Here is a 17,428-nt window from a genome sequence, read left to right as displayed (position 1 = left end):
CGCTTTAGAGTTTAACGTTGGGTGAACACGGCCACTGGGGCTGTCCTTGCCCCCCCTCCCAACACAGCTCAGGGCCCCCCAGATTTCCCAAAGCATTAGCAAGTTGGCATCTTCTATATCAGTGGTTCTCAACCTTTTTAATGCCGCGACCCCCAACCGGTCGTAAGTCGAGGACTACTCAACTGGTGCAGCACCGTTTGCAGAATGGGGCTTTTGGCGGGCTCAGCAGGGCAGAGACAGCCTGGACAATTCCTATTGGCTTTGGAAAGCCAATAGAATTAGACTCTATTCAAGAGAGTCTATTCTATTGGCTTTCAAAAGCCAACAGAATAAAAGGGAGGAGCCCAGCTAAGGAAAAGGGGGGAAAAATGGCGGACTGCGTTGTTTGGCGACCCCCGTGAAATGGTCGTTCGACCCCAAATGGGGTCCCGACCCACAGGTGGAGAACCACTGCTCTATATAACCTGCCGTGCTTGGGAAGTTGGCAGTGCCCTTCCTGGCCTGATAGTGCCCTGGCTTAGAGCTGGTCCCCTGATTCTGCCTCCTGCTTCCTCCCCACCCACCCCCCCTGCTCCCCAGGCCCCAGCACCACCTGTACGGAGGACTCCTGCTCCAATCAGGGCGTCTGCCTTCAGCAATGGGACGGCTACACGTGTGACTGTACCATGACCTCCTACGGCGGCCCGGTGTGCAATGACCGTGAGTAGTCAGCGAGTTGGGACGGAGGGTGGGTGGACGTTGGGGGGGAGCGGCCACAGGGACAGGGTCCTGCCAAAGCATTTTGGGGGAGGGGAACGAGCCCCCCCCTTGGGGGTAAAGGGCCTTTCTGCTCAGCCTTTAATTGGGGCCTCCGCGGTGCTCATCCAGACCTGGGACGGCTCAGAAGCAGATCCCCGGAATGGATCCTTGTTAAAAGCAGCTGCAGGCTCAGATTCTGCATAGGCAGGTTTTCAGGGGCTGATCTGCCTTCCTGGGGGAGGAGAGGGGAGGGTAGAAGAAATGCACAACATGGGTGAGGAGGTCCTTCCTCTCCCCGCTTCCACGCCAAAAGACACGGGCAGCACCGCCTGCAGAAAAAGCTACCCGTCCATGCCACAAGCATCCTTGTGGATGCACTTGAGGGCCAATCCGTGAAGAGCTCAGCCAGGGTGAAAGGAACCGGGGGGGGGGTCCCCTGCCAGATTGCCCCCTTCTTAGGCTCGTCTCCCCCCAGGGGGAGTCGGCCAGCTGGAAGCCACGGGACTTGTGCTGCGCAGTGCCGGAAGACCCGCAGGTTTGTCAAAGGGGGGGGGGGAGGCTGATGTTCATGCGGTTACTAGAGCAAGTGCGCGCGAGAGAAGGAGAATGGGTTAAAAATTTCAGAAGGCAGAAATGCCACGGAAAAGACCAGGTGGGTAGACGGGTGTTTCTCAGCCTGAGCAAGTGTCTGGACTGCAGCTCCCAGAATTCATGCTGGCTGGGGGATTCTGGGAGTTGAAGTCCACCCATCTTAAACTCTTCTGACTGGGGGATTCTGGGAGTTGAATCCACCTATCTTAAAGCCTGTTGGCTGGGGAATTCTGGGAGTTGAAATCCACCCATCCTAAACCCTTCTGACTGGGGAATTCTGGGAGTGGAAGTCCACCCCTCTTAAAACTTGCTGGCTGGGGGATTCTGGGGGTTGAAGCCCACCCCTCTTAAAGCCTGCTGGCTGGGGGATTCTGGGGGTTGAAGCCCACCCCTCTTAAAGCCTGCTGGCTGGGGGATTCTGGGGGTTGAAGCCCAGCCCTCTTAAAGCCTGCTGGCTGGGAGATTCTGGGGGTTGAAGTCCACCCATCTTAAACCCTTCTGACTGGGGGATTCTGGGAGTGGACGTTCACCCATTCTTAAAGTTGCTAAGATTGAGAAACACCAGGGTAGACAACGGTGAGAGACACGAGACCAGTGCAGTCTCAGCCACGAAACACGGGTTTGCATTCTGGACGGTAATAATTTTGCATCGTTATCATCCTCGCCATCTTCCTAACAACAGTAGCAATTTAAAATGTTTGTACATTTGCCCCAACGCGTCTTTTTCAGCATCTTCAGAGTGTTATTTATTTACTTGTTTGCTTAAAGTTGCATTCTGGGACCTTTTATTTCTCACTTGCTCGCTGGCTCGTGAATGTTTGGATTCGGTTTCTTTCTTTCTCTCCCTCCCCCCCCCCTTGTTGTGCAAGCATTCAGAGCTAATGAGAAGCAGAAGGTTTGGGCTTTAAATGCAACTTAAAAAGAGGAAGAATCTGCCTTTGGGGTGTCAGCAGCAGGGTTAAACCCCAGGGCATCTGGTTGCAACTGTCCTCTGGAGGGAACCGCTTGGAAATTATCTGGGATAAATAAATCCTTAAGGAGCCGTTGATCTCTGGGTGAAGTGGCTGTGGGCAACGAGGCTGCAGATTGTTGGGAACCCAGGAGAACCTTTCAAAGTTTATTTATTTACGATCAGAGATCCAAAGAAGAAGAGAAGTGAAACAAAGGTTTGTAGAACAGCAGACGCGCTGGTAGATTTGGTTTCTATCCATTCTGCACTTGCTGTGATTTAAACAAATATTACTTATACCTTATTATGAATATATTTTTTTTCTCTCCCCGAAAGCATATTGGTAAATGTGCATGGGCCGGTATGCGTTTCTAAATGTAACATCTCCTTTCAAAAATTTGCTTTTTTGCTCTCCTCTCTGAGCAAAAGAAATGCATCGGAGACTTTGGAGAAGCGAAGAGCCTAAAAGATAATTACAGGCAATCTGTTCATTAGTCCGAATCGGATTAAGTTTGTGTCAGAGCTCATGAAAACCAAAAACTCTTCCGCATGAGCGGCGGGTGTGTGTTTGTGTCTGTTGCTTAAACCCCCTCACCCTTTTTATTGCAAATCCAGTTGAGAGGAAATGTTTTTGCCGCTCCGCCCCGAAGGTGTGGCGTGGTGCAAATTGCAGCCGGCAAAGCAACAAGATGAGCGTTTTGGCGAGAAAAATCTTGAAATCTAAAGGTTAACATTCGTCATAATTACCTGCGTGTCGTAAACTGGACTTTCAAAGCAGCCGGGCACGAAGGCTGAGATGTTTTGAGCGATTGCGGGTGGGTGGGGAGGCAGCCCTGTCTGAACCATCATCTGGATGAGGCAAATGTTCTGGGGAGAAGTGGAAGATAGGTTAGCTAATCATCTGAGGGCTAAGATTCCTAACTGTATCACTTCCACTACTATACTGCTGCATTTCAATAGTAGTAATTCAATAGTAGTAACTGAGAGAGGGATCTCGGAGTCCTAGTGGACAATCCCTTAAATGTGAACCAGCTGTGTGCTGCTGATGCCCAAAAAGCCAACATAGTGCTAGGTTGCATTAACAGAGGGATAGACTCAAGATCACGTGAAGTATTAATACCACTTTACAAGGCCTTGGTAAGGCCACACTTGGAATACGGCATCCCGTTTTGGTCACCACAATATAAAAAATATGTTGAGACTCTGGAAAGAGTGCAGAGAAGAGTAACAAAGATGATCAGGGGACTGGAGGCTAAAACATATAAGGATCGGTTGCTGGAATTGGGAATATCTAGTCTAATGAAAAGAAAGACCAGGGGTGACATGATAGCAGGGTTCGTTACCCCAAAGAAGAGGGAGTCAAGCTATTCTCCAAAGCACCTAAAGGTAGCACAAGAAGCAACGGATGGAAACTGATCAAGGAGAGAAGCAACCTGGAATTAAGGAGAAACAATTAACCAGTGGAACAGCTTGCCACCAGAAGTTGTGGGTTGCTCCATCACTGGAGGTTTTTAGGAAGAGACTGAACAGCCGTTTGTTTAAAATGGTGTTGGATCTCCTGGTTAAGCTTGAAGTACAGTCCCTGGATACTTATGGAGACAGTCCCTGTCACCCGATATTCACAGGTATCTTTTAACAGAGCCTGGAGGTTTCGTTTTTTAATTGCAACATGATTCGTCTTAATCTACTGACAAGATAGCCAGCGAAGCGAAATGAAAGGTGGGAAATGAAGGCTGGAAACTTTTAATTCACATAAGAGGCCGTTCCTCTCCCCTTCCTGCCAATTCCACCTCCAGGGGTCTTGCAACCATTCCTTCCAGGGATATTAAAAACAGCGACTGGGTTTGTGATTAGCCCATTAAAGCCTGGGCAGCTGCATTTGTGAAACGTGCTAAACTTGGATAGATTAGGCTTGGTTAAGGTGGGTGGACAGGTAGTCCTCGACCGACCATTGTTCGTTTGGTGACCGTTACGACAGCGCTGAAAAAAAGCGACTTAAGACCATTTTTCACACTTAGGACCGTTTCAGCATCAGCAGGGTCAGGGCATCAAAATTCAGATGCTTGGCAGCTGATTCGTGTTTATGACGGTCGCAGTGTCCCGGGGTTTGTGTATAATCTCCTTTTGTGACCTGGGCAAAATCAAGGGGGAAGCCAGATTCCTTTAACAACTGTGTTACTAACAACTGCAGTGATTCCTTTAACAAATACGGCAAGAAAAGTCGTAAAATGGGGCAAAACCCATTTAACAAATGTCTCACTTAGCAACAGAAATTTTGGGCTCAATTGTGGTCGTACGTCGAGGACTACCTGTGTGTGTGTGTGTGTGTGTGTGTGTGTGTGTGTATCTGTTTGTCTGACTGTCTGTCTATTTATGTTAGGGAAGGCCAGCCCACTGAGATATTTTACAATGAGAGGGTGGTTTTATGAATGAATCCTCATTAGGGTTTTGCACAATACGCTGATTTATTTCCACGGCTAAGCCCTTGTGCTAGACCTGGGTTTCTTAAGATCACAAGGAGCGATCGTGACACGTTATTCCGCCCTAGTGAGGCCACTGCAGGAATACTGTGTCCTTTTGTGGCCATCCTGATAGGAAAAAGATGCTGAGATCTTGGGAAGAGTGCAGAGAAGAGCAACAAAGAGGATCAGGTGTCTGGAGGCTAAATTGTAGGGCGAACGGTTGAGAGAACTCTAAGCATGTCTAATCTAAGGGGGAGAAGGAGTGACATGACAGCTGTCTTCCAATATTTGAACCCCACAAAGACGAGGGGTTCAAGCTATTCTCCAAAGCACCAGAGGTCAGGACAAGAAATAATGGATGGAAACTTATCAAGGAGAGAAGCAACCTAGAAATATGTAGGAATTACCTGACTGTGAGAACAATTAAAGCAGTGGTTCTCAACCTTTTTAATGCCGCGACCCCCAACCGGTCGTAAGTTGAGGACTACTCAACCGGTCGTAAGTCGAGGACTACTCAACTGGTGCACCACCGTTTGCAGAATGGGACTTTGGGCGGGCTCAGCAGGGCAGAGACAGCCTGGACAATTCCTATTGGCTTTGGAAAGCCAATAGGATTAGACTCTATTCAAGAGAGCCTATTCTATTGGCTTTCAAAAGCCAATAGAATAAAAGGGAGTAGCACAGTGAAGGAAAAGGGGGAAAAAAATGGCGGACTGCGTCGTTTGGCGACCCCCGTGAAATGGTCGTTCGACCCCAAATGGGGTCCCGACCCACAGGTTGAGAACCACTGAATTAAAGGAACAGCTTGCCTCCTGGAATTGTGGATGCTCCATCACTGGGAGTCTTCAAGAAAATATTTTTTTCCAGAATGACCCAAAGACCCCTGTCTTGGGCAGGGAGTTGGACTAGATGACCTCCGAGGCCCCTGTGATTTTATGATTCAACCTTGGCAGCTCTGCTGACTGGAGAATTCTGGGAGTTGAGATCCACACATCTTAAAGCTGCAAAGAAACATGTGTTGGAGCCTTCCGTGATAGCCATGCTTCTTTTTTTTTTCTGTCCCAGGGAAACGCTGTGTGGAAAAATGTGCTTGCCTGGAGGGTGCAGGAAAGACCTCTCCGTGGTGCTAAAATTACAGAATTTTATTGCCTTCCGCTCCTCTATGCCCGTGTTTCTCAACTTTGGCCGTTTGAAGACGAGCAGACTTCAGCTCCCAAAATTCCCCAGCCAGCATAGCTGGGGAATTCTGGGTGGTTGAAGTCCACGCATCTTCAAATGGCCAAGGTTGAGAAACGCCGCTCTGTGGAGTCGGGGATGCCAAAGCAAGATGCAAGTTTAATTTTTTAGAACCCAGGATGTGATTGAGGAGTAAACGGTGGCTGGCGACAGCATTTCCAGCTGTGGCCAGGCTGCCTGATGGCACGCTCCATAAATAAAGACACAGAGATACTAGTAAAATAGCAGAGACTCTTAATTTTATGTTTTTATTTAGTTTACAAGCCAGCCAGTTCCCAAGTGAAACCGGGTAACTTAAAATTAAAACCAGGCAGGATATGAGAAGAACTTTTATGCTCCTGTGAACCAGGGAGGTGCCTGCCTCAGCTGCTTCTAACTCTCCTGTCCTTGCTCTGGACTTAAAAAAAAATGCTCTAGCTGTGGTTCTCAACCTTTTTAATGCCGCGACCCCCCAACCGGTCGTAAGTCGAGGACTACTCAACCAGTCGTAAGTCGAGGACTATTCAACTGGTGCAGCACCGTTTGCAGAATGGGACTTTTGGCGGGCTCAGCAGGGCAGAGACAGCCTGGACAATTCCTATTGGCTTTTGAAAGCCAATAGAATTAGACTCTATTCAAGAGAGTCTATTCTATTGGCTTTCAAAAGCCAATAGAATAAAAGGGAGGAGCACAGCTAAGGAAAAGGGGGGAAAAAATGACGGACTGCGTTGTTTGGCGACCCCCGTGAAATGGTCGTTCGACCCCAAATGGGGTCCCGACCCACAGGTTGAGCTGCTCTAGCTCCTTTAGCCTCGCTATAGGTAGTCCTCAACTTACGGCGACAACTGAGCCTAGAATTGCTGTGGCTAAGTGAGTCAGTTTCTTAAGTGAGTTTTGCCCCATTTTACCACTTTTCTCGCCACATTTGTTAAATGAATCACTGCAGTTGTTAAGTTAGTAACCTGGTTGTTAAGTGGATCTGGTTTCCCCGTTGATGACGTAACCCTGGGACGCTGAAACTGTTCCGAAAGGACTAAGGGTGACAAGAAAGCAGCGTTCCGATGTTTGAGGGGCTGCCTCAAAGAAGTTGGGGGGGGGGTCAAGCACCTGAAGCCACGGGTGGAAACACACGAAGTATCAGTTCCATTTTACAATGCCGTGGTAAGACCACACTTGGAATACTGCATCCAGTTTTAGTCGCCTCGATATAAGAAAAGATGTTGAGACTCTGAAAAGAGTGCAGAGAAGAGCAACAAAGATAATCGGGGGGGGGGGGCTGGAGGCTAAAACACATAAAGAACGGTTGCTGGAATTGGGTAGGTCTAGTTTAATGAAGAGAAGGACTAGAAGTGACATGATAACAGTATTCCAATTATCTCTGGGGTTGCCACAAAGAAGAGGGAGTCAAGCTATTCTCCCAAGCATCTGAAGGGCAGGACAAGAAACAATGGATGGGACCTAATCAAGGAGAGAAGCAACCTGGAATTAAGGGGAAACTTCCTAACAGTGAGGACAATTAACCAGTGGAACAACCTGCCTCCAGAATTTTTAAGAAGAGACTGGACGACCCTTTGTCTGAGATGGCATAGGTCAGTGATGGCGAACCTTTTAGAGACCGAATACCCAAACTGCAACCCAAAACCCACTTACGTATCGTTGGGTGCCGGATGGGCGGTGGCCCATTGAGTGGGCGTGGCCCATTGGGTGGGCGTGGCTGCAGTGGTAACGGCAGACTGGGTGGGACTAAAAAGTTCAATCAATCAATTCCAACTTTGCAAGATCTTTTTGTTTCCTGCGAGAAGTTGAAATTGATTGATTGAACCTTTTTTTTTTTTTGCACACGGCGGCGGAGGCCTCAAGAGAAAAGGTTTTATAAAACCCAGCTGAAGGCCTAGGGGGCAGAGAGGGCTCTGAGTGCCACCTCTGGCACCCGTGCCACAGGTTCGCCACCACGGGTACAGGGGGTTGGACTAGAAGACCTCCAAGGTCCCTTCCAAGTCTGTTATTCTCTTACCCAGTTATTCTGCTTCTCTCTGCACATTTCCCCTGTTGCAGCACCCACCTCTCTCCCCCCCCCCGGAGAATCTTGCATCAGAGAAAACCAAATCTAGGATCTGCTTCTCCTCCACAGCCCCCCTTAGTTTGTCCCCCCCCTCCCCAGCTCCTGCACTGCTGATGAAGCTCCTTGCGTATTGGAGCTGACAGCCCAATCCACTTTAATGAGACAAGGGGCTGGCAGGGAAGACCGGAAAGTCTTTAATGAGCCCTATTATACCCAGGCCCTGAAGCGCCCTGGAAAGAAGGGGCACAGGGGCCACCTCTCCCCCCTCAGAGACCCCCACAATTGCCACCTATTAAGAGAGGCTGGGCCGCCCTCCGCCTGGGGCAGCTTCCTTTCGGAGAAGGCCCCGTCGCTGACAGCGGGATGCGGGAATGTTATCCCCGAGCGCATCGGGTTGGAGAGATAGCGCGGCTCTCTTAAGCGTGCCAGAGTGCAGATTAAAGGTGGTCCTCGACTTACGACCATAGTCGAGGCCCAGACTTCTCTTGCCAAGTGAGACATTCGTTCCATTTTACGACCTTTCTTGCCACGGTTGAATCATTGCAGTTGATAAGCTAGTAACCCGGTTGTTAAGTGAATTTGGCTTCTCCCATTGACTTGGCCGGTCAGAAGGTCGCTAAAGGGGATCACGTGACCCCCCGACACGGCAACGCTCATAAATATGAACCAGTTGCCTCTGAATTTTGATCACTTGACCACGATGAATGCTGCGACGGTTGTTAAGTGTGAAAAACGGTCCCGAGTCGCTTTTTTTTTTTTGGGTGCTGTTGTAATTTGGAACGGTCGCTAAATGAACTGTTGTAAGTCAGGGACCGCCTGTCCTGCTGTAGGACGGCACAGAATGGAGCTGGGGGTCTTCCATTGATTGGCTATAGCCAGTCGTGTCATTATATGTCAGAGCTTGGAACAAAAGAGTGGAAAGTTTTTGGGAAGGTTTAAAATATTCCATATTCGGACAGGAGCGTTTTGAATGGATGAAATACTGAGCAGCTAAAAGACCTTGATTCCCTTGTACTCAGGCTGCAGGCAGTCCTCAACTTTACAACGGTTCATTTAGGGACCGGTCAAAGTCACAAAAGCATTGACTAAAGGGTCTTATGACCATTTTTCACCCTTATGACCCTTGCAGCATCCCCGTTGGCCATGTGATCAAAATTCAGAGGCTTGGCAGCTGACTCACATTTATGACGGTTGCAGTGTTCCAGGGTCCTGTGATTCACTTACAACTGTCGCAGCATCCTCCATGCACATGATCAAAATTCAGATGCTTGGCAACTGACTCATATTTATGACGGTCGCAGGGTCCCGGGGTCACAGGGTCCCCTTTTGTGACCTGACAGGCAAAGTCAATGGGGGGATCCAGGTTCACTTAACAACCGAGTTACTAAGTGAACAATCGCAGTGATTCGCTTAGCAACTGTGGCAAGAAAAAAAGAGCCGAGGTGGCGCAGCAGTTAGAGTGCAGTACTGCAGGCCACTTTAGCTGACTGTGTTCAGCAGGTCAGCGGTTCAAATCTCACCGGCTCAAGGTTGACTCAGCCTTCCGTCCTTCCAGGGTAGGTAAAATGAGGACCCAGATTGTTGGGGGCAATGTAAATATATATACATACATTGCTTACTGGTGTACACCGCTTAGAGAGTGCTTGCACTTAAAGCGGTATATAAGTCTCATAAAATAAATAAATAAATAAGAAAAGTCGCAAAACGGGGCAAAACTCACTCTCATTTAGCAACAGAAATGCTGGGCCCCATTGTGATCGTAAATGGAGGACTAGCCGTAATCAACCCAACCTTAATCTACTTGGCCCTTGTATTCAGGCTGCAGTAACGTGTAAAACCGAAAACATGGGTTACTTTGAGAACCAGGCTAAACGTATTGTGTGAATGCAGGTCTGCAAAAGCTCAACCAGGTTCCCAGGTGATCTTCTCTTCTGTTCTAGAAATGAAACCCCTCCAGCGCCAGGTTCATAGATCTGATCATCCCGAAGGACTCCCAGGGCCTGGCGCGCTGCCCGCGGTGGCTGTGTCTTCTTGCTTAAGGGCAGAGCCTGCCTCGCATTAGGCAACAAAACAATCTTGGCAGCTTAGATCAGCCTCACCTGCCCCCCCTTCTCCCCCCCCCTCGGAGTGGGATCCCGAGGTTGTCATCTTCTCTCTTGATTCACACATGTCTTTTCCGGCTCTGCCAGTCCTCTGGGCGCTCTCAGCTGTCCACCGATCTTGAAGGTCTGTTGAACTGTAAATCTGAGAGGAAGACATAACTAGGCAAGGCTCCCGGAGACTTTTACACGGGGGAGAAGAATGATGGCCAGTACGGAGGAATTCTTCTATTCCAGCCAGAAGGGGACTGCGCCTGGCTTGACTTCTCCTACACAACTCTCTAAAACAGTGGTTCTCAACCTTTTTAATGCCGCGACCCCCAACCGGTCGTAAGTCGAGGACTACTCAACCGGTCGTAAGTCGAGGACTACTCCACTGGTGCAGCACCGCTTGCAGAATGGGACTTTTGGTGGGCTCAGCAGGGCAGAGACAGCCTGGACAATTCCTATTGGCTTTTGGAAGCCAATAGAATTAGACTCTGTTCAAGAGAGTCTATTCTATTGGCTTTCAAAAGCCAATAGAATAAAAGGGAGGAGCCCAGCTAAGGAAAAGGGGGGGGGAATGGCGGACTGCGTTGTTTGGCGACCCCTGTGAAATGGTCGTTCGACCCCAAATGGGGTCCCGACCCACAGGTGGAGAACCACTGGATTAAAGGGTCATAAAAAGAAAAAAAAAGTAGGATCCCAGAAGAAAGCCTTATCTGTCATCCCACCTGCCCTCTGGAGCAGCTCCCCCCCCCATAGATTTCAAGAGCCCCCACCAGCTCTCTTCCAGGGAAGCCTCAAAGACCCTAGAGTGGAGAGCTTTGGGGGAAGGCCAGAGTAAAAGAAAGGATGTCAAGGTTCGTCCCTTCTGCTTTTCTTGATCATTTTTTTTCTTTTTTTGTACAGTCTGTCTTGTTATTCACCACCCAGAACCTTTTGGAATCAGGAAGGGTAGACTTATAAATCAGATTTCTAAATAAATACGCGAAGGCACAAGAGTCTTCTCTTGCCGGCCCAAGCTGGGACAGCCCTCCAGAAACCCCGAGCGGGTCGAGGCGAAAACTGAAGCTGATTTGACTTGATGGCATCGAGCTCTCGATGCATTAAATATGATGTCTCCTCGTAGATGCCATTTGCTGATGTTTTGGAAGCGGCTCCCCAGTGACCCAGCCAAACTGGAGGAGACCTCATTTAATTCAGAGGCCTTTCGAAACGCAACGCCTCTGGCTACAGGCAGCTAGGCCAAAGGAAGGAAGCTTTTGCAAGAAAGCAGAGTGCATCAACTATCGAGATGCTCCAATTTGAACTGAGTGTAAGGGCCCACCCCACTTTACATCTTAAGAAGACAGAACTCTTGGAATATCTCTTCCAACAGGCATCCTTTATTAAGAGAAGATGGTTACAGGATCTGAGAGGCCAATCCCTACCATCCAAGGTTTTAAGTGTTCCCAAGCAGCCCACCCCCACCCCACCGTCCTTCCAGCGACAAATCCAGGCGTTACATTTCCACCCCCTTTTCCTCTCGACCGGCAGAAGGGAGACTTCAGAGAGGAGTAGATGAAAGGCGATGGCCATATTGTTATGGTCAGTCCTCTTGGTGAGATCCATATTCAGTCCCTTTGAAGTTTTAATGAGGGAAGTGAGAGCCATAAACCCCCTTTGCTCATCTCCCTTCCCCTTCGTTGTATGACAGAATCCAGAGAGGACAGAAATGGGGTTTTCCATAGTCGATAACTAGAAATGAAATATAATTGGATTCTGACACTGAATTTGTCACCATTGCACTTCAACAGGTGGCAGCGCCCGGCTGATGAGTGTCTCTAGGCTGAGATGCTAGGGGTTGGGCCTGGCTAAGGGGAGACCCCCAGGGGTCCCAGAAGAATGCCACGACAAGCCACTTCTGTTTTGTCGACGCGAAAATGACATGGCTGTTTCCATACAATCACCAAGAATCAAAGAAATGGGAACTCTTAAGCTGGGCTACTCTGGGCCAATCACCAGGAGACAGTGAGTTGTAGTCCTGCCTTAGGCACGAAGGTGGTTGGGTGACTTAGGGTCAGTCTTAAATCATATTCCCCAATTAGCTTGAAGCGTGGGCTTCCTCTCCAGTTCTTCAGCCCGCCAATTCCTTATCAGCTCTGGTTACAATAACCTTGATTCTCACGCTAAGTTCAGTGTTGTTATGTCTGGCTGGACTCTCCTTCACATCCTCCCCTCCCAGCACCATCTAACTCTAAAACCAAAAGGTAAAAGATGGCTACATCTGTTGTCAATGCAAAAACATCCGATGTTGGCAGCGTTGACAGAGTTATTTAGAACAGTGGTTCTCAACCTTTTTATTGCGGCGACCCCCAACCGGTTGTAAGTCGAGGACTAAACCGGTCGTAAGTCAAGGACTAAACCGGTCGTAAGTCGAGGACTAAACTGGTTGTAAGTCAAGGACTACCCAACCGGTCGTAAGTCAAGGACTTTCGCTGCCTGGGAGCGCCACGCATGCGTGGTGCCGCCCCCTGCGCCGGCCGAGGCGTAGCTGGCAAGCGGCAGAGATGGAGCAGGCCGACCACCGGCTGGGCCACCAGCTGGCCCATCCCAAGGGAGGTAAGGCACCCGCCGGAAAAGGGGGAAAAAATGGCGGACAGCCGTGAAATGGTCGATCGACCCCAAATGGGGTCGCGACCCACAGGTTGAGAACCACTGATTTAGAAGAAGAATAAAGGCAGGGTAAATCTGCGACGTCGGTGGACATGCCGCTCGGGGCCCTTCGCACGGACATAAAAACAGAGTGGGTCCCCCTCCAGCTGCAGATAGGCCACTCTTTACTACCGCTTGTGCCAGCTGGCTCTCCTTGTGGCACTCTGTCCTGGCCAGAGTTCTGAGGCAGGTGAGAGGGCTGGAGGTGCCCGCTTGAAAACAGTTGGCGAGAGTCAGTGAGTGGATGCCACAGCACCCAAGGGGGCTGCGTTGGATCTCTCCCCCCCCCTTGCAAGTATCTCCCAGCCAGACAGGGCCTCCCATTAGTCACTCTGTTAATGGCCTGCTGATTAGGGAGGAGGCCGCAAACGAAGACTCTTGCCCTGCGGAGGGAGAGAGTATCTGACGTGTGCCAGGCCGCAGTTTCCCCGTGCGCCTGGTTTGCATTACACAGCCCATTAACTCTGGCCGAATTGGGTGTGTAAGGCAGCCAGAGGTTGGTGTGTGTGTGTGTGCGCGCGCTTGCGCTCAGTCATTTCTCTGTGGTGTGTCTGATCGCAGGCCCTCTTTTCCCTCGGCACAAGGGAAGTTCTGTGCACCCATGCGCCTCCATCTCCTCCTCTGAGCAGTTCCGCCTCCCCGTTTACTACTAGCATTCAAGGGGCGGCCACACACAAAGGATGGGCCGGGAGCCAAAGAGGGATGGAAAAGCTTTTTTTTTTTTGTCTCTTGAACATGGTCTCTTTCTGGCCAGGAACATCAATCCTGGGGCAGCTTGGACAGAATCCTGAATTGGCTGCTTGAGTTACGATTCCAATGTGCCAGAACAGAAGAACAGCAGAACTCAGATTGGGAAGGGACTTGGGAGGTCTTCTAGTCCAGCCCCCTGCTGAAGCAGGGGACCCCCATAGCATTTCAGACAGGTGGCTGTCCCATTTCTTCTTAAAAAGCTCCAGTGATGGAGCCCCCGCTACTTCTGGAGGCAAGCCGTCCCGCTGATTAATTGCTCGCTGTCGGGGAAATTTCTCCTTAGTTCTAGGTTGCGTCTCTCCTTAATTACCTTCCATGGGTTGTGTCTTGTTCTGGCTTCGGGTGCTTCAACTAATAGAATAGGAAGGGACCTTGGAGGTCATCTAGTCCAACCCCCTGCTCAGGCAGGAGACCCTACGTCATTCCAGACAAATGGCTGTCCAATCTCTTCTTTAAAAGCTCCAGGGATGGAGCACCCACAACTTCTGGTGTCCAGGCGTTCTTGTAAATCTGGAGTGTGTCTCTTTCTGTGTGTGTGTGTGTGTGTGTGTGTGTGTGTGTGTGTGTGTGTACACAGAGCAGTCTGAGCCCGCAGGCAACCTCCAGCCTCCAATTTGCAGGGGACACATCCTGACATCTCTCCAGCCCTTCCTGATGAGCTGGCTCTCCCCCCCCTCCTGCCTCGGGCCACCTCTTGAATGGAGCCTTTTATTTGTTTGTTTACAGCATTTATACAGCTGCCCCTCTTCCCGCCAACTCGGGGTGCCCCCCAATCAAAGACAGCACACAACCATTTGACAACGACAAAACTCCACTGATTAAAAACATGAAAAGCCACCGAAACCTGGCGCCAATCACTTCTAGTGATGTATCTCGGCTTGCAGAAGGCTGGAAAGCTGAACTCATCCCAACAGCTGGAGTCCCACCGCAGGCAAAAACCCCAGAAAAGGAGGGGAAAAAAAACAAATAATAACCCTTGCAGTTGAGACTAGCCAGCTCACTGTGCACAGAGGCAAGCCGGGGTTTCCACTCATGTGGGAAAGCCTTGTATGTGAATCCGGCCAAGCCAGCAATTCCCAGCCAGAGACAGAAGCCAAAGACTTTGTCATCTCCATAGAGGGTTTGCAAAACACATCTTCCCCTCTTTGAAGTCCTGGGGAGGGGGGGGGGGCTATTTCCAGGCCATATTGATGGGGGGGGGGTGAGCTGCAGACTCTCGACCCTTTGAGTTGCCTCTGACTGAGGATCCGTGGAAATCAGCAGCGCAGTTTGCCCCCCCCCTTTGAAGATAGAAATGTCCCTCCCAAAGCTTAAAACAAAAGATGGGGGAATCCTATTGGAAGGCAGCCACAAAGGAAGTGCGACAACTCGCTGTGGCCATCGTGCCGTGGGACAAATCCGTGCAGGGTACCTCGCCGTGATAAATGTGATCGGCCACTGTTTCTTTGACATTCTCTCCATTGACAAAAATGGAACTAATGTAGATAACAACAACAACAACTGGAGCACCACTTGAACACCATCATCGGCATTGACAAATTCGCTATTAGTCAATTGCAAAAGGCGGCCTTACTAGGAACTGCCTCCATCCTGCGACGATACCTGTAATACCATCAAACATCCACATCTGCCTATCCCAGGACTCGATAGGTAGACAAAATGCCAAATGCAGTCTGAACATCTGGCTGACTGTGCGATGATCCATAAATAATAATAATAAAGTTGGAAGGGACCTTGGAGGTCATCTAGTCCAACCCCCTGCTCAGGCAGGAAACCCTATACCATTTCAGAGAAATGGCTGTCTCTTCTTAAAAACTTCCAGTGTTGAAGCATTCACAGCTTCTGGAGGCAAGGAGTTCCACTGGTTAATTGTTCTCACTGTCAGGAAATTCCTCCTTAGTTCTAGGTTGCTTCTCTTCTTGTTTGGTTTCCATCCATTGCTTCTCGTCCTGCCTTCAGGCGCTTTGGAGAATAGCTTGACTCCCTCTTCTTTGGGGCAACCCCTGGGATACTGGAGCGCTGCTATCATGTCCCCCCTCATCCTTCTCTTCATTAAACTGGACAGACCCAATTCCAGCAACTGTTCGTTGATCTACAATGAACACAAATGGCAAAAGATAATACATTTAATTTGTTCACGGTGAAGGGAGGTTAGAAAAAAGTCGAGATGCGCGTGAAAGGGGGAGGGGGGCCTTGGTCATGTGACCCAAGCCTCCATCTTGACTTCTTTGGGCCTGCAGACACCCCAAGGCCCATCTGCATTTGGGACATAGCCCCCTCCCCAACCACTCTGCCCTTGCTCCCCCCCAAGCCTGGCAGACCACTCGGCTGATTCAGAAGGGACTGTACCTCCCATCATCCCCAACTCACGGAAGCTAGGACTACGAGAGATGGGAACTCTGCTCCAGCCCAGCGAAGATTAAAAGGCACTCCGCACTTTGCACGTGGATAGAACCCCCCCCCTTTTTAGAGGGGAGGGGGTCACCTTGAGAATGATTTTCATTGGGGGGGGCTAGCAACTTGCATGCAGGGTTGGTGTGTGTGTGTGTGTGTGTGTGTGTGTGTGTGTGTGTGCATGGGGGGGGGGAAAGCGACAGGCCCTCTGGCCTTTCCGCAGCCCTCTTTGCACAAGCAGGAGGCTTGCACGCCCCCCCCCCGTGTGGAGGAGCCGTGGGTGTGAGGCAGGCAGCAGAGAGTAGTCAATTTGCAACTCCCGGTGCTAAAATTAAAGGAGAAATGACACGGCCGTTTAAAAGCCCCAAATTAAGGTGCTGGGAGACTGTTATTAAGGCCTCTGCCTGCTTGGGCATGAGATGGGGGGGGGTACTGATAGGCAGCAAAGAAGGGGAGGGCTTGGGCAGGATGGGGGGGGAGAGATGGCATGTATTGCAGGCGATATTAAAAATCCGATCTTCCAAGTATAATTCCTGTAGGATGGATGCTGGTGGCCGTGTGCCACCCTTAGTGTCTGTCACTTTCTCTCAAGCTCATCAGCCTGCTTTACCTTTAGTGAACAAATCACAATAGCCGGATTCACACAACCAACCAAGCTAATCAGGCCACTTGTGTAAAGCTCCGCTGGCTCAGACCCTTCCCAGAAGCCCTTTCCTTACGAAAGCTTTGCTGAAGGGTATATATAGACGCTCCGTGCATTCTCAGCAGATCTGATGACGTCCTCAACTTAGCAGCAGTTCGTTTAACGACCGTTCAAAGTTACGACGGCACTGAAAACAAAGGGACCTAGGACCGTTTTTTCACACTTGCGACCGTTGCAGCCTCCCTGCGGACACGTGATTAAAAATTTGAGACGCTTGGCCCCTGATTCGTATTTATGACGGTCGCAGTGTCTCGGGGGGGTCCCGGGATCCCCTGAGGACAAGCAAAGTCAATGGGGGACACCGGATTCACTTAACAACCGTGTCGCTAACTTAACAACTGCAGCGATTCACGTAACCTGCTGTGGCGAGAAAGGTCGTAAAATGGGGGCAAACGTCACTTAAGGAGCGTCTCGCTTAGCCACAGAAATATTGCGCTCAACTGAGGTCATAAGTCGAGGACTACCTCTCTATGGGGCTTCCCTTGAAGATTTCCTGGAAGCTTCCACTGGTCCGGAATGTCCTGATGTGGACACCGGTGGGCATGTCTCCGTATGTATATAGATCAGTGATGGCGAACCTTTTGGAGACCGAGTGCCCCAAAACCGCCTCGCCCCCGCCCCGTCCCCCTGTTTCCTGCCCGCAGGGCCACCCACCACCTCCACGGCCTGCCACAGCAGATCGCCCAGGCGGGCCAGCAGCGTCATGGTGGTCACGCCCTCTGTCCGCGCCCCGCAGCATCATCTGCACGCAACGGGGCGCGAGGGCGGAGTTTTGTCCCCGCTGCCCGG

At 50.3% G+C, this 17,428-nt stretch overlaps 1 protein-coding gene across 21 annotated transcripts in view; it reads left to right on the top strand.

Annotated features, from left to right (window-relative positions):
• NRXN2 (neurexin 2) overlaps nucleotides 1–17,428 on the top strand; it is a 336,186-nt gene that overhangs the window by 177,093 nt on the left and 141,665 nt on the right. For all 21 annotated transcript variants that reach the window (XM_039366158.1, XM_039366176.1, XM_039366159.1 and 18 more), the window contains one exon: nucleotides 580–699. In XM_039366158.1, coding sequence (XP_039222092.1) covers nucleotides 580–699 — 120 coding nt within the window. The remainder of the gene's footprint in view (nucleotides 1–579; nucleotides 700–17,428) is intronic.

Source organism: Crotalus tigris, unplaced genomic scaffold (genome assembly GCF_016545835.1).
Source record: "Crotalus tigris isolate CLP2741 ecotype Arizona unplaced genomic scaffold, ASM1654583v1 scf7180000020245.1906669, whole genome shotgun sequence".
NCBI classification, from domain to species: Eukaryota; Metazoa; Chordata; class Lepidosauria; order Squamata; family Viperidae; genus Crotalus; species Crotalus tigris.
Note: the sequence above shows the minus strand (reverse complement) of the source record. Positions and strands in the feature narration are given on the sequence as shown.